The sequence below is a fragment of the Neovison vison genome, chromosome 3, assembly GCF_020171115.1.
Source record: "Neovison vison isolate M4711 chromosome 3, ASM_NN_V1, whole genome shotgun sequence".
Lineage (NCBI taxonomy): Eukaryota > Metazoa > Chordata > Mammalia > Carnivora > Mustelidae > Neogale > Neogale vison.
This window is the reverse complement of record NC_058093.1, coordinates 72,278,263-72,301,126: the sequence shown is the minus strand read 5'-3', so window position 1 is coordinate 72,301,126 and position 22,864 is coordinate 72,278,263. Positions and strand designations below refer to the sequence as shown.

Sequence of the window (22,864 nt, the reverse complement as noted above, 5' to 3'; positions counted from 1 at the left end):
TAAAATCTTTTTTAAAAAGAAAGAAAGAAAGAAACATGCTGTTTAAGTAGAACACTAGAATGTCTTTTGAAAAATGGAAATCCTTTGGGGCACTTGGGTGGCTAAGCATCCAACACTTGATTTCAAATCAAGTTTTGATCTCAGGGTTGTGAGTTCAAGCCCTGTGTTGGGCTCCATGCTGGGCATGGAGCCTACTTAAAAAAAAAAAAGAAGACGACGACGACAAGAAGAAGATGATGATGAGGACTACAACTTCGGAGGAGAAGTAGGAGGAGGAGAAGGAAGGAGGAGAAGGAGGAGAAGAAAGAGAAGGAGGAGAAGAAGTAGAAGGAGAAGGAGGAGAAGGGAAGGAAGAGAAGGAGAAGAAGAAGAACAGAAATCCTCTTTATCAATTTTTTTAATTTTTTTTACAGATTGATTTGTTTGAGAGAGAGAAAGAGAGACAGAGTGAGCACATGGATGGAGATGGAGAAGGAGAAGGAGACACCCTGCTGAGCAGCGAGCCCCATGTGGGGCTCCATCGCAGGACCCTGGGTTCAAGATCTGAGCCTAAGGCAGATGCTTAACTGACTGAGCCACCCAGGCACGCCCCTCTTTATCAATATTAAGAGTCAGAATAGAACAGTAAAGCTTAAGTCTCCCAGTGAGACATCTCTGGGTAGAATCTTGTTGACTGACTGTTAGCTTGAGAAAGCTCCTTCACCTCATAAGCTTTCTCACTTTTAAAGTGAAGACAATTAATTAGGCAGATTAACTGAAGTACTAATGTGTAAAACATCTTATATACTATCTGGCACACAGTAGTTCAATAAATATATTATTAAGATTAACAGTAATAATATTAGTAACAAATACTCATGTACCCATCTGCAAAAGAAGAAAGACTAACCTTGGTGATTTCAAAAGAAAGCTGACTTCGCTTACTACCCTTTAACACCTCCTTAAGAGAAAAAGGTAAATAATTTTCCTTTATAATCAAAACAGTAAAATTGGGCATAAGATTTTAAAAGATCCCTAAATAGATATTAAAAGGATAAATAAGGGAACATAACCAAAAGTACTTTTTTAAAGAATAAGGTAAAGAATAAATAATATGATTTCTATGATCACAGTATGTATCTCATATAATGTATGAAGGCAAAAACAAGTGAATAAAGATGTTTTGATATTAACAAATATTTACTTTCTGAATAATGTTTCAAAGTCACACATACTGATGAAACTGATAAATGAACTCATAAAAGGCCTCCAGACTGTAGGCTCTGTTAGCACACACTAACCACCTCCATCTTATTAACTACTTTATCCTCAGCATACTACAGGTTCTCATGTAACATTTGCTCAATGACTAAGCCACAGATATTCACTATAATATGAAAACATACCTAAATTTGTAGAAAACTAGTAAGCTACAAGAAAGATTAGTATTTTGTTATTTTATAGAACTTTTATTATTTATTATTATTTTTATTTTATTATTATTTTATTATTTTGTTATTTTAATGCTCACTGCATTAAAAAGTTGGATGTAATTCCTGTCAAATTCAGGTTTTTAAAAATCAGTAAAATGACAAATACATCAATAAGCAGATATTGTTTTAGAAAAATAGTAACAGGAATTTAACTTAAAAATTATCACAAACACAATTCAATGAGCATAAATAGCTTCAAATAGAGCAAATTTGGTATCAAAAACATGAAATGCTAGTAAAAGCACAAATGAGACAGATCACATCAGAGAACAGATCTCCCTTAACACAACTCTCACCTGATAACTACTTTTGGAATATCTGACTCAACTTTAGATACACCAACATCTAACAGCTGTAGAAAAAAAATCAAGTTCAGAAGGAAAGCAACAAAAAAAGATAACCAGAATAGGAAAAGGTACATGCTCTCCCTGTTAGAATTAAATGTAAATAAAAGTAAGCTGTAAGGTCGATACTAAGTATCAGGAACTATGAAATAGTCACAGAGACCAATTCATATAACCCAAGAACCTAAAGCAATACCAGTCAGATATTTGGCACTCAATAATGAACAGTCTGGGAGTCAAGAAAGGAAACTACTTTTTTTGAGCTCTTATAAATGATTGTTTCATTATTTACAGATAAATATTCCCAACTGAGAAAAATAACAACAACAAAAAAGTCCAACAAATTTTAAATTCTTAAGATAAGCTAAATAGCAGATGGCAGGGATATAAAACATATTCATTTTGATAAACCAATTGTAACTCAATACTGGATCATTTACCAGTAAACAGCACCAACTATCTTCTTTCCTCTTCTTTACTCCAAAAATAAAATGAACATTTACTTGTCTTACAAGTTAAATACATAAGAAATCTTGTGCATTTAAGCAATAAAATCAACACTGCTTGCCAATGAAAATATAAAAATACTACAAAATTTTAAAGAATTATTCTTGAATGTTTAAAAGATTAGGTGCCTCACACGGAGTAATACTATGGAATTTCAGGGGTTATAAACATAGCTTCTAAAGTATGTAGATCCCATTAACAAAGTTATCCAAATTCTAATAGGGAACAAGCAATTTTCACCCTAACCATGTAAAGCTATCCTTAGACAGCAGACCTTGGGTTTTGTTCTTTAGGACAAAGCTTCTATTCATCTCATAATTAAATTTGAAATATTTCACATAAGAATTCACTAAGGACTATTCTAAAGCATGCAATACCACTTTCAGGGCACAAAATGAAAATGGTTCTGAATTTTAATTCATATCTCATTTTATGGACACAAAAGAAAATCTGTGATGACAACAAAAGAATTATTTTTCACCTTACTGAAGAAGCATGTTTTAAAATTAAAAACCATGAACAAATCTACCTATAAAATGATTCATTTTTTTATATCAAACAGCTGCAGACCCTGTAATTGAAATAATGTATCTAAGGTTACAAATGAAAAGTGTTAGGTATCATTCCTGAAGTGACAGATTAAGTTCCTAATCCAGTTAAAGTAATAGCTATATTTGTAGTTTAACATAAATTAAGACCTTAATTATATTTGTGACTATTTTAAACAAAATAACAAATTCCTTTGTACCTGAGAATGTAATTTATAGCAAAGCCAGGTTCATTTTCCAAACCAATCTATTTCACACTGCAGAAGTACTCTCGTATAATGGTGTAATGTAATTCTTGTTGTGGAATGTTGAAAGAGTAGATACACTAAGAGTACAGAAGAGGTTTGAATAAAGCTATTCATTCAAGGGTAATTTCATCTTAGAACTATATGAAAGATGTTTTGTTCACACAGGCTAGTGTATGGCCTCAAATTTAAGTGTATTTTCAGCTCAAATATAATGCTGCTAGATCGATTATGCTGATACTGTATCTAATAATGAAGAATTCTAGCCCTTTTCTGTATAAAAAATAGACTGTCATTTTTTCATCCTAATGCTATGTCTTCATTGTTCTGTTTAACAGCAACAAATTTTAAAATCCTGCTCACTATTTACTTTTTAAGCAGAAAAGTGTATGGTTGATATTTTAATTTGAAATCTCTCCTGACTGCAGCAAAGTGTATTTTTGCTATGTTAACTAGATACTTATGTTAGCAACCCATTACCCTCCAAAACCATTTTATTTCACTAATCACTAAAAATGACAACTCTAATAGCCACCGAATTCTATTTTGAATATGTTTCATTTTCACAAATCCTGTAACACAAATTTAAATGTTTTGTATATACACCATTTATGTTGAGGAATTAATATTGATACTGAAAATGTTTTTAATCTGTTAAATTGTTTGCAATTTAAATTCAATTTAAATTATCTTTTCTCAAGATCATCTTCCAAGTATTTAAATCCTTCCACATTTTATAAGCATAAATCACCAAAATACTTTAATACTGCTGGCATATAAAAGGTGATAGAAGATAGTCAATCTGAAGACTTTAAATTCAGTGATAAAAGAAAACATCCTACAGCTTCCATTTTTCTCATTTTACTAAAATATTGAAAAGATTTTATAAGTCTCCTATATAATAAATATTCCCTAAATTTCTCTACCTCTAAACGCTCCTTTCCTTCTTCTATTCCTGAAACTAAATACAGAAGCCTCATTTTGCAGAGGATGATCAAAGTGAAGGGATGAAAAAAAACTCAAAAAACTTTTACAGTCTATGAAACTTAAAGCTACGTCAATTTAAAAAATTTTTTTCATAAAAGAGTATTCTCGTAATTCTCTGTTAAGACATACACACTGGTGGTATCCTACTTGGATTTTTATCAGGTTTGAACAGACACTTAAAAAAAAAAAAACTGCAGACAACCATGAATAACTTGTTTAAAGAAAAAAAGATATCCAACCAAACTGAAAATTCAAAATCATTTCCTCCACAATTCTCAAGGTAAGCTGTCCACAGCGGCCACCTCAATGACAAGACATGTTTATAGCGGATGTATTTTCATAAGCACTGTTATTTCTCCAGTGGCACAAGTGACTCACAATCCGAAGGAGAGAGAGTTCCTCCTCTCTCCTGCTCTTCCCAATCACTACAGGAGGAATATTATCATTTAACTGCTAATTAATACATCTACCTAAAAAGCATCATTTGCTAAAAGGAAAAAAGCAAGGGTCAGCTAACAATTTATCAGCAGATGTGACATGTAAGTGTTCATGGCCCAAAATTAATAGGGCCTATAAAAATGCTGACTTTTTTAAATGATACAACATATTCAACAGAAAAAAATAGGTTTTTTGTTGTCTGCCCTTTCATTTTTAAAGACAGAGTATTCATTCACAAGAAGGGGGAAATGAGAATATTAAGTAGAATAATGATATTTCCCTTAATCTGAGCTTAAATGTTATACTTATTGGAAGTGAGTATAAAAACTGAGTAAGTGAAAGGTAGCATTCTCTTGTATGCAGTATTCTAGTAATTGTCATCAGTTCAAGACACTTTCTAAAAGTAAAGCCAAACTTTTGCAAAAGACTAAGCCATACAAAAAAGGAAAACAGGTTTCTTTGTAAGTTGGTTTCCTATAATAAATAACATCCTTTCTAAAACTTACTAGAAAGTAACAATTTTATTATATGCATTCATAAAATATAGGCACTAATTCAGCATTCAACATCATCTTGTATTTCTAATGCTATTTCTATTGCTTTTACTTTTTTCAAAAGAATTTCTCATTTATTATCTAACTTGAGCTTCACAATAACTGAAAACTCAGGTAAGACTGCCTTTATCACATTTCAGAGATCCAAAAGCTGAGACACATTTATCTTTCACATCCTAAAATAATCTATAAATTTGAAGATACAACTTGCTAGGAAATGTCAGAAATGATTTTTGAATTAAAATGTCCACTTATTTTTGAATAAAAATTCAAAGATCTGTGTCCCTGGACTAAACTGATATGCAACAAAGTGTTATAAGCATGGATTCTTGACTCTAGACTCCCTGGTTTTGCATTCCAGCTCTGCCAAGTACACCCATGTAAGTTTGAGAACCTCTCCACTTTAACTTGCTACTTTGTAAAATGGGACTACTACTACTACCCACCTCCTAGAGTTGCTGTGTGTGAAAATTATATATGACATGTAAGGTACATTTAATAAGACCTGGCACACGGAGTAAGTACTGTGTACATTTTAGTTTCGGTTATTATTGCTGTTCTTACTAACACTACCTGCAGAATGTGGATTATAATAGCACCTAAACTTCAAGTTGTTTTAAGGATTAAATGAGTTAATAAGAATAAAGTGCTTAGCACAGTAATGAGCACATCATAGGTACTCAATCATTATTGTCTGTTTACCTCCACAGTCTGTGGGCTCTATGACCTTGGGTAAAGCTCAGTTCCAGTTCCCGCATCTTTAAAATGAGGTTCATAATAGTCCCTTACACCAGGGTTATGGTAAGGATTAAATGAGATACTTCATATAAAAGCTCTCAGTAGAATGCCTTAAAATAAAAGTCTTCAATAGAAACTTTTAAAACAAATCCTATTCAGAATTTAAAAAAAAAATACTTTGAATTAAAGCATTCAATATTGACATTTTTTAGGTATGGCATGAATGATTACAAAAATTAATAATGTTCACACAAATTCAAATATGTCCCTCCCCCCAATTTTTTTTTTTAAGATTTTATTTATTTATTTGAGAGAGGACACGAGTTGGGGAAGGAACAGAGGAGCAAAGGGGGAGGGAGAGAGACAAGCAGACTCGGGCACTGAATGCAGAGCCCGACACAGGGCTAACGCCAGGACCCCAAGATCATGACCTGAGCCAAAACTGAGAGTTGGATGCTTAACTGACTGAGCCACCCAGGCACCCCTCCAAAAAAATTCTTAAACCTAACATTTATTTTAATTACTCCCAGGTGTTTAGGCATTATAAAGCCTGCAAGCTTCCATTCCTCCTGCTGATACTGATTATACACACTTCCATCAATAAATAAGAAAAGGAAATAATAACCAACATTCACTGCATATTTACATTGTACCAAGTACTTTTCTAAGTACTTTATATATATTAACACATCCAATCCTCATGACATTCAATAAAATAGCTTCTTCATATCTTCATTTTACAGAGGAACAACAAAGAGCAATGTTTAAGGCTTTCTATATTTAGAAGAGACAACTCCCATTTCATTTGTGGAAGCTGCTATAAAAGACAGCATATACCAAATCAGTAAAGTCATAAACTTCTTAAGGAAAATAAGACATTTTACTCAGAAAAACTGCAGGGGAATTCATATGTATTGGCTCATACTATATTTCTAGACATGTGCTGTTCAATACAAGTAGCTACATGTGGCTACTGAGAACCTGAAATGTGGCTAGTACAAATTAAGATGTGCTCTAAGTGTAAAATACACATATTTTGAACTTAATATAAAAAACATAAAACATCCCATTAATCAATTTTGTACTGATCACATGGTAAAATAACATTTGGATACAATGGATTAAATGAAACATGATTAAAATTCATTTCGTCGGTTTCTTCTTACATTTTTTAATAGGACTACTACAATTTTTTTTTAATTTTATGTATTTATTTGACAGAGAGAGATATCACAAGTAAACAGAGCAGCAGGCAGAGAGGGGGAAGCAGGCTGAGCAAAGAGCCTGATGCAGGGCTCGATCCCAGGACCCTGAGATCATGACCTGAGCTGAAGGCAGAAGCTTAACCACTGAGCCACCCAGCTGCCCCCAAAATTTTTAATTACATATGTGGCCAACATTATATATCTGTTGGACAATAGTTCAGGTTTAGGAGGTGAGAGTAGTAACAGATAATTATTATTTTTTTAATTAAAAAGAGTAACTGAGGGGCGCCTGGGTGGCTCAGTGGGTTAAGCCTCTGCCTTCGGCTCAGGTCATGATCTCAGGGTCCTAAGATCAAACCCTGCATTGGGCTCTCTGCTCAGCAGGGAACCTGCTTCCTTCTCTCTCTCTGCCTGCCGCTCTGCCTGCTTGTGATCTGTCAAATAAATAAATAAAATCTTAAAAAAAAAAAAAGAATAACTGATTTATAGACATATAATTTATACACCATACAATTCATCCTTTTAAGTGTCCAATTCAATTTTTAGTATATTTATAAAAGTGTGCAATTATCACCATTGTCTAATTTTAGAACATATTCATCACTTCAAAAAGAAACCCTGTACCCATTACATCATTCCCAATACCTCTCACTTCCTATTTCTACCTCTCCTCAGCTCCTGGCAACCACTAACACACTTTCTCTCTCTGTGGATTTGCCTGTTCAGTAACAGAGATTATCAAAGTTCTTTTCCCAATTACACATACACAAAGACTGCTTATACATATATGTACATACCACTACACACACGCACACACACACTGCTCATGAGAACCAGAGGAATATGCTACACTAATACTTCACTCTATTCAACATATAGGACTGTTATATGACCAGACAAACACTGCTGGTTAATACCAGTACTTTGTGGGTGAGGAGGAAAAAGCAAACCTAAGAGGAAATAACAACCATGGGGAAAAAATTTATTTTCTTTTAAACTGAAATCATAAGGGTTCCTTTAAACAAAAAAGATTGACCACTTAGTTCCAGGACTATAATAAATGCCAAGTCTAGGCTCCAGGTAAAATTTAAATTTCCTGATTGCTTAACTGGCAGACTATTAAAATACCTGATGCCTGATATCTGGTATCTTCTAGAAAATATAGTTTATGGATACCTGTCACATTGTTTTGATCAATTTTACACATTTAACTGATACTTCTAAACGGATACTGGTCTACTATATAGAAGAAAATTACTCCATAAAGTTTACATCAGATATCTGGAAAAGTCACATTTATAGTCATGGCTACTATCAGCTGTCAAGTCAAAGAATATTGAAGAAAACTAAGAATTTTTAATATATGCTGGTTAATTTATCATCTAAGTGACATATGTAGGATAACAAAAAATTGAAATGGTTAAGCAAATTCTGCATTTTAAAAGGTTCTCTTTTTTTCTGGTTTTACTATTAATTACAACTATATTTTGAGGAGCCATGGAGAGAAAGTAAATTAATAGGAACCATAAAAACAGAGTTGCTAAATAAAGTGTATACTAAGATTTCTTTTTTCTTCCCTTCCCCAGATTACTTACAACATTATCATTATTATTATTATTATTATTGTTATTATTTTTTTTAAAGATTTTATTTATTTATTTGACAGAGAGAGTCACAAGTAGGCAGAGAGGCAGGCAGAGAGAGAGAGGGGAGGAAGCAGGCTCCCTCTAAGCAGAGAGCCCGATGTGGGACTCGATTCCAGGACCCTGAGATCATGACCTGAGCCGAAGGCAGCAGCTTAACCCACTGAGCCACCCAGGCGCCCCTTGTTATTATTATTTTAATGGTAACATACTGGTATTTCGATTTGTACTAAAAACTAGTTCATTCCAGGGCTTCTCAACATTGACACTATTTACCTTTGGGGCTGGGTAATTCTTTGTTGTGGAGGGACCGTCCTGTGCGCTGAAAGCTGTTTAACAGCATCCCTGGCCTTTACCCCGTAGATGCCAACAGCACCCTCCCCAACAGTTATGACAACCAGAAATGTCTAAACACTGTCAAATGTCTTCTGTCAGGTAGAAATCTCCTTCAGTTAAGAACCACTGCACTATTCCTTCTCAAAATACCTTTTAATTGGTGGAAATGATTTCAATAACTTTTCACAGGGGATCCCCAAACAGCTTCAGCAAGGAGATCCATAAACCCCCTGAAACCATATGCAGAAAAGCTGAGGTATGTGTCTATTTCATGTGTGCACACTGGAATGTTTTCTGGAGAAATGGTTTATAGTTTTCATGAGGTCCTGAAAGAGTTATCCCAAAAATGGCAATTTAAAAAGGGTTAAGAATTAGTGCTTCAGTGAACATACTCACTGTGCTATGAAGTTATTTTTTTCAAAGATAAACATTGAAAAATACTATTTTATACACAGCAAATAATTTGCTTGTGCGTTCAGTTATCAGACAAAGTTGCTTTTACCACACTTATGAATCTTTCACTCAACAAACATTTACCTAGTACACCTGATATGCTATGCAGTTTATTAGTATCTGAAAGCTAAACTTAAATTCACCCTCACCAAAAAAAGAAAAAAGATTAATAGCAGTATGAAGTCCACATTTATTGCATAAAATCAATTGAAAATTTCTGCTTCTCAAAAATTAATGTTAAGAAAAAAAATACACAAGTTGTAATAGTAGTATCTAAAGATAAAATAAGGGGGGGGAGGGTGCCTGGGTGGCTCAATTGGTTAAGCATCTGCCTTCAGCTCAGGTCATGATCTTAGGGTCCTTAGAGTGATCAAATCCCCTGTCAGGCTCTCTGCTCAGGGAGGGTCTGCTTCTCCTTCTCCCTCTCACTCTCACTCCCTTATAAATCTTATAAATAAATAAATAAAATCTTCTAAAAAATGAACATAAAACAAGGGTAAATAAATAAAATACATGTAATTTACATTTTTGGTAAAAAGATTTAAAATAAATCCTAAAGATGGGATGCCTGGGTGGCTCAGTAGGTTAAGCCACTATCTTCAGCTTTCAGGTCATGATCCCAGGGTCCTGGGATCAAGTCCCACATCCAGCTCTTTGCTCACTGGGGAGCCTGCTTCTCTCTCTGCCTCTGCCTGCTTGTGTTCTCTCTATCTCTGACAAATAAATAAGTAAATAAAATCTTTAAAATAAATCCAAAAGAAAGAAAGATACTCATATGAATAAATTATTATCCAAACGTTTCTTCTTTCCATCTTTTCCTTCTTTCCCTGCCTTAATGAAAGCAAAGATATACTAAATGACATGGTATCAGATATAGTAACCAAATGCAGAGAATATCAAGTTAAATAAAAAACGTGAGATGACCAAGTGCTTACCATCATGCCTAGAACATAGCAAAAGCTCAAAGGCTTTTTTCTCTTGCCTTTCTGTCTTCCAGAAGCTCATCATCCCATCTCCAAAAATGCCACATGTCTTAGTTTCTCTTTTAAGCTATCTTTTAGTGCTGCACAATAAAATCCTCTTTGTGATTCAAACTACATAAGCTAACTAAATAAGTAACAGCTACATATGCAAATGTTTGAATAACTTTAATTCTATAATCTCCATAGGCATTTCTCTCCCTTTTTTTTAGTAAATTGTGGTGTATTTATACAGTGGGATAACACTCATCAATAAAAATGAGTAAATCAGAGGTATATCTATCAATATGGACGAATATAAAAAACAAAGTCAAGTACCAAAAAAACAAACAACGTATACAATTTGTTAAATTTACATGAATTAAAAAAGCAATCTATAATACTAGTTATTTTTGTTCTCTTTTTTTTTGTATGAGTAAGTTATCTGTAGTCCCATCATATGATAAGCAAATTCAGGATAATGAAAGAGGAGAGGGAAATAGAATCAGTGAAGGTTATACAGAGCCCTGTAAGCAGTATCTGTAAGGGCTTGTTTTTTTTTTTTTTTTTTAAGCTTTTAATTCAATTCCAGTTAGTTAATATACAGTGTTTTTTAGTTTTTAAAGCAAATAATCCCCAAGTATTCTATTCTTCCTGTGGTGCAATTTAAAGTTTACAGGACCACTAACCGCTTTTTGGATTACACAACTGTGATATACAATGTGAAGAGCTACTGCATTCAATAAGTGGTTTGGGAATAAGAGACACTAATGTAATCAATAAGTATATAAGAAACAGCTAGAGAAGAGAATGTCTGCTTTAAGATTAACAAATGGATTAGACTAGAATGAGCACAGTGAAAGAATGATGCTTAAAAATATGTGGTAAATAAATCTTTTCAAATAAGTTAATAACTGTGTCCATAAATGAACATATCACCACAAATAATCAATACCATCATATCTAGCCAAAAGCTAAACTATTAAGAGAATAATATAGCATATTAAGTGATTTTTAAAAAAAGAATGAAGACTTTTATTTTATATACGGACAATAGCTGAAAATATTACATAATAAAATCACACTTCACAGAAAAGATGTTATATTGATAATGGCAAATCACACAGAAAGATCATAAATATATAACATCACAGACTGCCCAGAGAGAAAAAAATAGTTATAAGTGAAAATTATTACATTATTTGCATATTTACCTGCACAGCAAGAGAAGCTGCATTGTCAGAAAGCAAAATTTGCTCCCCTGTGGAAATACAACGAAAAGTGTGAGTCAAAAGTGAGACTGCTAAATAAGCAAAATATACTCGTAAATATTTTTATTTTAAAACATGATTCCTATTTTTAAAAATAAAAGGTATAGATTTTCACCACAGGAACTATGAAGTTCTATATCAATACAATTGGGTAATCACAATTTTTTATTAAATTATAACAATATGTACATAACACAGACTATTTCTTCTAAAACTATTTGATCATTTTTTGTATTTTATCACCAATATTTAATTAAAATCACTCATTTAAAAACAAATTCATTTTTCAACTTTTCAAGAAATACTATTCTTCTTTTCATTAAAATTAAGTAAAATAGTATGTGCTCAAACCCCTCTAGTTAATAAGCATTCAAAATCATATAACGCCAGCTTGCAGTTAATATTGCACAGTGTGTCTAGGTCTGTCACACAAAAGAAAGATGACAAGTTTGCTGCAATAAAAATTCCATGCTTAGAAGACTAGGGCTGCTGCCTATTAGTCTTCATTACTTTGCAGTCTTCTGACAACTGCAGCAGGCTGCTGAGCCCCAAATGGGGTCCATAATGTGATCTGATGATATATGAAGAGCTGCTAGAGGGAGCCTGAACCATCCTAGCCTATACATTTTAACAGTTCCTTTTCACTGAGAGCCCACTTTACCACAAGACTTCAAAAATCTGCTGTGTCAGCTACTGGTGCAGTAAATCTGCCAACTGCTCCTGCAGCCACATCATTTTACACTGCCTACAGCAGCCAATATAATGAGTCAATAATAAACTAAGGACCTTATAGGCCATGAATAGTTAGTTTACACTGGCAGATTCAAGTTTAGGGAAAATCTCCTAGACAAATTGCACAAGAGAATCACTTCTTTATGTTCTCTCAGAAGAACATCAAATGATGTTGAGGGGATGTGGATTTTTTGGTAACAATATTTTTTGTTTTTTAAAAAGATTTTATTTATATATTTGCAACAGAGAGCACAAGGCAGGGGTGGGGGCGCAGAGGGAGAGGGAGAAGGAAGCAAACTCACTACTAAGCAAGGGAGCCTAATGCAGGGCTCCATCCCAGGACCCTGAGATCCATGACCTGCGCTGAAAGGCAGATACTTAATGAACTGAGCCACCCAAGCACCCCTAGATATATTTTTATATGAGTCATTTTTGTTTTTATATGAGCCGTTTTTAATTGTGGACAAGTACCTACCTTTCAGTTGCTGATACAAGGTAGCATTTTCAGGCCAAGGTTCTGCAGCTATGGAAACAAGGCAGTGATAATTAGATACATAAAGCAAAAACCTATCAATAACCCAATTAATAAGCACAAAGATTTGCCTAGAGAATTTAATTAAAGTCAATTGCCAAGGTTACTTTAAATATGGCAACCAATCACACTACCTTAGGTTGTATGGTATATGGTATAAGTAGGTTAGATAACTTCTTTTAAATGCATGTTTGGTTTATTATTTAGTAGGGAGTTGTGCTGCTGTTGTAATTTCAACAGAGAAGAGGTGGAAGACATCCTGTCCAATCAAAAGCAAAAATTTAAAAACTAAAACAGGCTATATGCTACTATTCCTTATCCTCCAAACACTGATACTCCAAAATGTTACTTATAAGATACTTAATTTGGGGGTGCCTGGCTGGTTCAGTCAGGAGAGCATGTGACTTCTGATCTCAGGGTTGTGAGTCCAAGCCCCACTTTGGTGCAGAGATTAAATAAATAAATCAGTCTTTAAAAAAATGAGATACTGAATTTGATTCACTATCAAAAAAAGTGAAACAGTATTTTACTATAAACTTTAACAAAGTAAACTTTCAAACAAGTAACACTATATGAAAAAATCAAATATATCTCTTTCAGGCTATGCATCTTTCTTTATAAGCCGATAGTATTTAAACATACAGGAGAATCATGTTGTATTATAGAACATTCCGTTACCTTGAACCCACCACCACCACTCCCACAAAAACAAAGTCAAAGAGCGCGATGAAGCAGTAAGTACCTACAGTGTGAAATAAAGCAAGTAAAACTAATTTTAGGCCTGAAACCAGGCTTGACCATAACCCTTAACCTCTCGTTGAGATGCTCTGAACAGTCCAGGGAGTGCGGGGGAGGACCCCTTTAATTTGCTTTAACTCATACTTCAGAATGAAAAGGAACAAAATCATATTATTATAAATTATAAATGCTACTTTTCATTTGGTTTGGGCTACACAAAATTAGACTCGTATTTAGGGATACCATGAAAACCTAGAGCAAATAATGCACCATATATAGTTTTGTATGCTATTGCTCATAATATACATATAAACAAAAACTACCAAGTTTCAACTCATATACCAAAAAGGCAATAAAACTAAATATTTATTATATGATACTGTAAACTTTTAACAAAGCAGAATTTTACTAAGAACCCAGTTAACCTGTGTAACATAGTTTTTAAAAATAAAAGTCAAGGAAACAAAAACAAGGTGACATCAGCAAAGTACTAAAAAATAACCTTTTAGGCTAAACTGTATGGTCAGCACACCTATAACGTTTACATCTATATGAGAAACAATACAATGAGTTTCATTTGTTGTAAAATCCTACATCATTGAAGATTCAATTAATTTTAAAAAGATTTAATTATATGCATCTAAATCTAATTAAAGCAATAAAGCATAAGAATAAAAATAACAAAAATTTCAAAGATACTGAAACTAAGTTTCTTGAGGGCACAGATGTGTCCCATCTATGTATGCTACCCTGTAGCATGTTTTGCATATGTTGATTGTGTGTAGAAAGAAAGACGGGGGTAATTGATTAAACCTACCATTCTGTTCCCTAAATATTCTGGCTAATCTAAGTTTTACTGAACCTAGTATTATTAACTTTGTTAAAGCAATGGGATGTTCTAATTAAATATTGTAGTAATTTTAACTTCAGTTAAAATATAGGTTTTATATGTGATAGACGTGGATTACAAGTTTTCAAAAACAATAAATAACATACACTTAGCATTAAGCATCTGCTCAATATAATTTAAGTATTCTCTGATTAATCAGAAGCTACTTTACTACTCAGCAATATCGCAGAGTTTCATATGAGTAGCAATTTATGTGTTCCATGGAAAAGTTAATTTACTATCACCACCATGGATTCTCCAGACCCATTACAACAGACATATGTAAAAATAAAGAAACCTTGAGACCTACTACCTGATCACAAAAAGAGAAGTTGCCTACAGACACTAAAATTTCTGTTATTAATAGAATCTAAAGATGGAAACTAGGTGGGAGGGGGCTGTTTTCCTTGATCCAGAATACAAAACATATTCAACTCAGAAATTACTGTCAAAAATAAATTCTCGGGCGCCTGGGTGGCTCAGTGGGTTGAGCCGCTGCCTTCGGCTCGGGTCGTGATCTCAGGGTCCTGGGATCAAGTCCCACGTTGGGCTCTCTGCTCAGCAGGGAGCCTGCTTCCCTTCCTCTCTCTCTGCCTGCCTCTCTGCCTACTTGTGATCTCTCTCTGTCAAATAAATAAATAAAATCTTAAAAAAATAAATAAATAAAAATAAAAAATAAATTCTCAAAAAGTAACTCTGCCAAAACATCTGAGGCTATCTTTACAAACAGAACCTATCATTTAAAAAGAGAAGGAACTGGGCTGATACATATACATATATATACATGTATATATACATATATATATTGATACAACTATGGTTGTATGTGTGTGTGTGTGTGTGTGTGTGTATTTATATATTTATTTATCAGTTTAGCAGCATGGCATGCCAATGTATCCATGGACCAGGAGGCAAGAAATGGTAGAGTATGCAAAGAATGATCAACTACCTATCTCACCCATGAGCAGCTCAAAGTATACAAACATCACTGATCTAAGTGCATCCCCTACATGAACCAGCTCAAATAATTACATTTTAAATATGACATGGGAGAAGAAATAGCTAGAGTGTTATTCAATAGAGTGCCAAAAGTGAAAATCCTAAGTTGTGTGGCATGGCGATGGCTCTACAAACCAACCATGCAAGTATCTTTCGAGGAAATGAACTCTATTAACTGCCTTCATAAGTAAATCCATGAATCATGAACACTATTATCCACACATGATAAAGAACATTTCTATTTCTATTTCTTGGTTTGGATAATATTAACTGAAGTTTTCTTTACTGAGAACACTATTACAGAAAAGACAAAGTCCAAAAATGCAACTGCTTCTCTATTCCTCTTTCCCAAGGTTAGGCAAGTCAATACCCTCCCCTTGCTCCTGTCATGTGAAAAAGAGAGGGAGACTAAGAACTTATAGTGTTAACAGACCTTTAAAATCTGTAGCATTTCAAAAGAAACATCTTAAACAATAATAAAACATTTGTTATCCCTTGCTAGTTTTACTTCCATTGACCTAAAATGTTTTAGACCATAAACTAATTCAATAGTGAATAAAATTTCAGGACTCACCTATGCTATTTTCAATTTCTACCATCAAAAACATTCCCAGTATGAAGTGCCTTTTTAAACTTGCCTTTGGTAAAGACTGGCCTTGGAATACATATAGAAGGTGAAACTCAAATTTTCTGTAAAAAAAAGTTTGGTAGTATTGGGGACCGAGAGTGACCACTGTGCAATGTCATCAAGGTGCAAGATACTGGTATTATTAGCACATCAAAAGTAAATTTTAGGGGCACCTGGGTGGCTCAGTGGGTTAAAGCCTCTGCCTTCGGCTCAGGTCATGATCCCAGGGTCCTGGGATGGAGCCCTGCATCGGGCTCTCTGCTCAGTGAGGAGCCTGCTTCCTCCTCTCTCTCTCACTGCCTCTCTGCCTACTTGTGATCTGTCTGTCAAATAAATAAATAAAAATCTTTAAAAAAAAAAAAAAAGGGGAAATTTTATGCTTCCCACACATCAACATTTGGCGTGGCTCTTGTAATAAAGATCAGATTCCTCAACTTGGCCTTACACTCTCCCTCTCTACCTCTCTGGCCTTCTGGCCTCATCGTAACTCCACTCCGCCTACTTCTACACTCCAGTCACACTAGCCTTCAGTCAGTTTCTGGATGCACCATGTTCCTTCCTGCCCCAGAGATTCATTTGTGCTGTATCCTCTGACCTAGAACTATCTCTCACCCCTGCAGTGTATCAGCTCAAACATGCTGAGATGTTGGGCCGGCTCCCTGGACATGCTACCTGAGTAACTGCACAGGGCCAATGCTTAGAAAGGCTCCACATTCAGTTTCACGTTCTGCCATTAGTCTTGGAATTCTTGAGAACAAGGGGCCTCGTGTCATCATTCTGCACTGGACCCTACACATTCTGTAGCCGGTCCTGTCCTCAGGGAAGCCTTATTGACCCTCCCTGAATAGTTCAAGCACTTTCTTCACAAGCCTTGACAGCATGCAGTGTCCTTTCTACCACTTATCACAGACAACAGTTTTATACCAATTTGAGGCCTAGCTGATTGTTTATCTCCCCTAAAGAACATAAACACCATGAATCCAGTGTTCAGCTCTGATCTTTGCTTACCATTTCTTCCCCAGAATTAGTACCTAATCAGTAAATGTTGACTGAATAAATGTTTTTATTATTACCACTATTATCACTGTTATTACTCTGTTCTGTTTAGGCTTAGAATGCAGTAGAGAAGATAAGGAAATTATACAACGTGGCCAAAAAGGGGAAACGACCAGGAAAACTTAAACACTACAACCAATAACACAAATATAAAAATATCAAACAGCTGCCTAAATAGTTGACAGAATCTAATTCCATAAATTTACCCCTTCATTGACCCTAAACCTAGAAATGTGTTTCTTTGCTTCCTACCAAATGTACAGTTCCCACTTGGTATTACTGTTGCAGCCCTCCTAAGACTAGACTAACCCCAGGCCTTGACTTATCAGACATGTCATCTCAGTACTCGCCTTTCCACAGCCTACAATTCTAACCCAGGCACCATCACTTTTTAAAATCTAGTATCCCCATCAGTAAAACATTTGGGCATTCAGGCCCAGATAGATTTAGGTATCATATGGTCAGTACTTCTAAGCTAACAAATCATGCATATTATAAAGCATACATTAAAAAAGAAAAAATACTTAGGGGTGGCTGGGTGGCTCAGTGGGCTGAGCCTCTGCCTTCGGCTCAGGTCATGATCTCAGGGTCCTGGGATTGAGCCCTGCATTGGGCTCTCTGCTTGGCGGGGAGCCTGCTTCCCCCTCTCTCTCTGCCTGCTTCGCTGCCTACCTGTGATATCTCTCTCTGTCAAATAAATAAATAAAATCTTAAAAAAAAAAGTTTAAAAATAAATTGAAGTCCACGGTCTAGGACTTTCTTCTTGTACTTCAAAGGATTGTCTTAAATAACACAGGGGATACACACCCCATTCCACTTTGAAAAACACTGCTCTCATTAAATAACTACTTATCTGACATTTTAGCAGGGAACCCAGCCATTCACACACCCTTAAACAAAGATGAGTCCTCCTCTATTCTAGGGAAATCATCTTTTTTGACGATGAGAAAAAGTTGGAAAGAACACACACAAATTAATGGGGGTGGGGGAGATACAATAAGACCCTCTTATCCTACCTAAAATTTCCCCTACATACTTCATACTTTCTCACCTTTGTGACTTTGCTGAACTTCTTCCTGTCTGTCCAGAATACTCCAGGCACCACCATATACCCAAAACCTATACCTTTTTCAACACCAAGGTTAAATGCCACCTACATCAAGAAGGCTTTTGAACTGAACAAATCTAATTTCTTTTTTATCTATACTGTCCATAGCAGTTTGTACTTGTCTTATATCATATATTACTTTCTACTCTATTCTATTATTATGTCAATATCTTATCTCTCCTTCTAAACATTAAGTCCTTAGAATGTGAAAAATCCCATGGTCCCGAGATTATTTATTAAAGACTTGGCTTCCCAACTGCTCCAAACTGAATGTGGCATTTACAGTAATATATGCTAAAATGAAATACAAATTAAGTTAGATTTAATTTTTTAAGTATCATTTAAAGTTAATATCTTTATTTCAAGAGTTTCAAAGTAAAACAACCCACCTTTCAGAAACTCTTTCATAATAAGAAACTACTACATCATTTTCATAACACAACCATAACTTACTCTAAGGTACTTAGTGACACACATTAATCCATTATCTCAAATCAGAATGGCTTCTCATTCCTTAGCGAAAGACCCATGAAACTTTTTATTATTTTTATTTTTAATAATTTTTTTTTATTTTATTTATTTGACAGAGAGAAACTAGGCAGAGAGGCAGATAGAGAGAGAGGAGGAAGCAGGCTCCCCGCAGAGCAGAGAGCCCAATGCGGGGCTCGATCCCAGGACCCTGGGATCATGACCCGAGCCGAAGGCAGAGGCTTTAACCCACTGAGCCACCCAGGCGCCAAAAAATTCCTATTTTATAGATATAAAGAACATCTAGAAATAAAGCTCAGAGCACCTCATAGCTAAGTTTCTATCTGACAAACTCTGTTGTCTTACCTACTTAGCCTTTTACCTATTTTCCAATTCTGCAAAGGCAAAATTGCCATGGTTATTTTACATTTAGTGTCTTTTTACCGGAAGCAAAGGAGAGGCCTCCTAAATTTTCAGTCTTCAGTGGAACAGGAGTTTTTTCATCCAAATGAGTATTTTTAAATTTTCAAAGACATTTTTCTCCACTCCTGTTTAAGTTGGAGAAGAATAAGCTAAAAAAGGGGGGGGGTGCCTGGGTGGCTCATTCGGTTAAGTGTCTGACTCTTGGTTTGGGCTCAGATCATGATCTCATGGATCATGAGATGGAGCCCCATGTGGGGCTCTGCATTCAACAGGGAGTCTGCTTGAAGGTTCTCTCCCCCTATCCTTCCCCCTACTGATGCATGTACACACACACACACACTCTCTCTCTCTCTCTCAAATAAATGGGTAAATCTTTTTTTAAAATAAAATAAATAAAATTTTTAAAAATTAAAATTAAAAATTTTTAATTAAAAAATTGACTTTTGAAAGCTGTAAGATAAAATAAATGAAAGCATAAATAAATAAATTAGTGTTAGAAATGCACACAGGGTAAAATATTACCTACAGCCTCCCAAAATGCATATTTGCTTCTCATTTAATTATCTTTAAGGTACCCACTATTTTTAAGTTTTACTAACCAATACAATATAACAACAACAACAAAATCTACTAGTCCATTATAACTTATAGAGAAATAACTACTGGCCCATAAATTCACATATATATAGGCCTACATCTCTAAACATGCTAAACATGCTACATTTTACCTGCAATACTCTTTCAAGTATCAAATTCGGTCATTCGAGGAGCAGATAATCTATCTATGCCATTCAATACAGAGTATTCTATAGTATGAAAGTGTTATGACCTAATAAGCAAGTCTAACTCCAAAGTCTATTTCTTGATGATCTAATCTAAGAGGACAAGAGAAGGGCCATGGAAAGACATGCCCTCTGTTGTTGTTTTTTAAGTTCTGCATTCTTAATGCACAACATGACTCTTCTGGCATATGAATGTAGGTGAAGACATAATTTGTAGAATAATAGGCACTAATATTACATGCTGCTTCAGTACTGTCATATTTCCAATCCATCAAATTGATTAATGCTATAATAACTCTACACAACCCTATCATTTGTGCACTAATGAAGTCAAAGCCAGTGTATCCTTAGGCAACTACATTCCAAAAGCTCATAGATGTCATCTCTTCAGCTTCCTAAGACTATTTAGACAGTGTTATACAAATGGAGTAAGAAACATGTATAACCTAACCCCAAATTTGGATGGCTTTCTGCCAAAGGTATAAATGCAATACTACTGAGATAACAAAATATTCCAAAAGCATTTGGCAGCTCACAAACACGAGCAAGTTACTGCAAGACACAAAGAGAAAAGAAGGAAATAAGTGTACTAGTTTGACATAATTACTGTGCTGATGATCTCCATGATATCAACACAGACACCTATCAAGTTTTAGGCAGTTATGATATAAAGCTTTCATTTAAAATGGATTTCTAAGATGTCTAGACTTTCAATATGATGGCATTGGACTTTATCAAAACTAGAATTTTAAGAACTATGTGTTACATTTAAAGCAATTCAACCTGCAGACTATAGTACAATTCAAAGATAACACTGTATCCAAGAAAATACAGACCAAGAAAGTATTAAATAGCAATGTCCCCTGAACTACTGTTTCATAGGGGATGTTTAAAGATATTACACAGAATGTGTAAGCAGGAAGTGACTCTTCCCACAAACAGAGTTTAAAACCATTCTCCCACCACCTCAATAGTCTGATATCAATGTTCATGTCAGAAAATGGCTCACGTTGAAGAACTGAAGTGTAATGTCACAATGACACTTCCATACTTAAAAACACTGGCAGGTAAGCTTTCTGTAAGTGGTGGTAAGACTACTGTCTTAGTTCATTTGGGCTGCAATAATAAAATACCACAGACTGGGTGGCTTACAAACAACAGAAATTTCTTTTTCACAGTTCTGCAGGCTGGAAGTCTGAGATCAGGATACCAGCATGGTCAGGCTCTGGAGAAGGCCCTCTTGTGAGTCTTTGACTTCTGACTTCATTTCTCACATTGGTATAAGGGGCTAAGGAACACTCTGGGATCCCTTTTATAGGGGCAATTAAAATGACCCCAAGTGAAGGTACATGAATCCATGATAGAGTAGAATTACTATGCAAGGCAAATGAGATCTAATAACCTGCCACTCAGAAAACGGAAGATAGAAAGCAAACAAACTGAAAATTCAAGAAAACTAGCAGAGGGCAGAACGTTCCCCCTCACAACGTTAGGCCCTGAATGAAACTAGAAAACAATGAGAATCTGTCTCCTTCTGGTCAAACACTACCTAAACTTCTATCTAGGTAGACAATGATAATGGTGATATCAGTGATAACAGCTGAGATTCCCCAAGACTCATAAATCTTCTACCGAGAATACGGAAAAAACTATTACAACTCAATAATTAAAGACAAATAACACAATTTTTAATAAGCATAGGATTTGAAAAGACTTTTCTCCAAAGGAGATCTATGAATAACCAACAAGCACATGAAAACATACTCAATATCATTAGTCATTAGTCAATGTAAGTCTAACATCATTAGTCAAATGTAAGTCAAAATTACAATAATGAGATACTACTTCATACCCACAGAATGGCTATCATCAAGACAGAAAATAAAAAGTGTTTAAAAGATGTAAAGAATTTGGAACTCAAAGACTGCTGGGAGAAATATAAAAAGTCTGGCAGTTTCTCAAAATGTTAAACACAGAATTACCATATGACTCAGCAATTCTACTAGGTATTCACCCAGGAGTACAGTATGATAAAAAAACATATATCCATGGGAAGACTTGTACATGAATGTTCATACCAGCATTTTTAACAATAGTCAAGAAGTGGAAACAACCCAAATGACCAACTATTGATGAATAAATGAACAAAATGTGGTATATCCATACAACAGAATAAGAAGAACCAACTACTGATACATGCTGTAACAGGGATGAACTTCAAAAGCATAAGGCTCAGTGAAAGAAGCCAGTCACTAAGGAAAGCAAACTGTATTATTCCATTTATATGGCATGTTCAGAATACGCAAATCTACAAAGATAGAAAGTAGAGTAACAGTTGTTTCAGGCTGGGAATAGAAGTGACTGTAAAAGGGCAAGGGACTTCTTTTTGGAGTGATGGAAATGTTCTACAATTTGTGGTAATAATCACAACTCTGTAAATATCCTAAAAAATCGCTGAATTATATACTTTAAAAGCATATGTTAACTATACCTCAATGAAGTTGGGGTAAATAGAAAATTTAAGCTCTCTTACTGTGTTTATTGTGCACTTAAGTGCTTTACATGTTAACTATTTCACAACTTTATGAGGTAGACACTATTATTATTATGCCTATTTTACAGTAAGAAAACGGAGGCACAAGCATAAGGAATTTGCAGAAGTCACAGCATTAGTAAGTATTAGTAAGTAACAAGAGCCAGAGTCTAACCCAAGGTAGGCTGGCTCCAGTCAGTGAACACACAGCTGTCACCAGCTAACCTCTTACAGAGGGGTGCCTGGGTGGCTCAGTGGGTTGAGCCTCTGCCTTCG

General features: G+C 34.9%; 1 protein-coding gene across 2 annotated transcripts in view; it reads right to left on the bottom strand.

Moving 5' to 3' along the window:
• Window positions 1–22,864, bottom strand: part of MTX2 (metaxin 2) — a 68,153-nt gene that overhangs the window by 29,238 nt on the left and 16,051 nt on the right. For both annotated transcript variants that reach the window (XM_044242393.1, XM_044242394.1), the window contains 2 exons: window positions 12,908–12,955; window positions 11,644–11,690 (listed from right to left, as the gene is read on the bottom strand). In XM_044242393.1, the coding sequence (XP_044098328.1) occupies window positions 11,644–11,690; window positions 12,908–12,955 (95 nt within the window). The remainder of the gene's footprint in view (window positions 1–11,643; window positions 11,691–12,907; window positions 12,956–22,864) is intronic.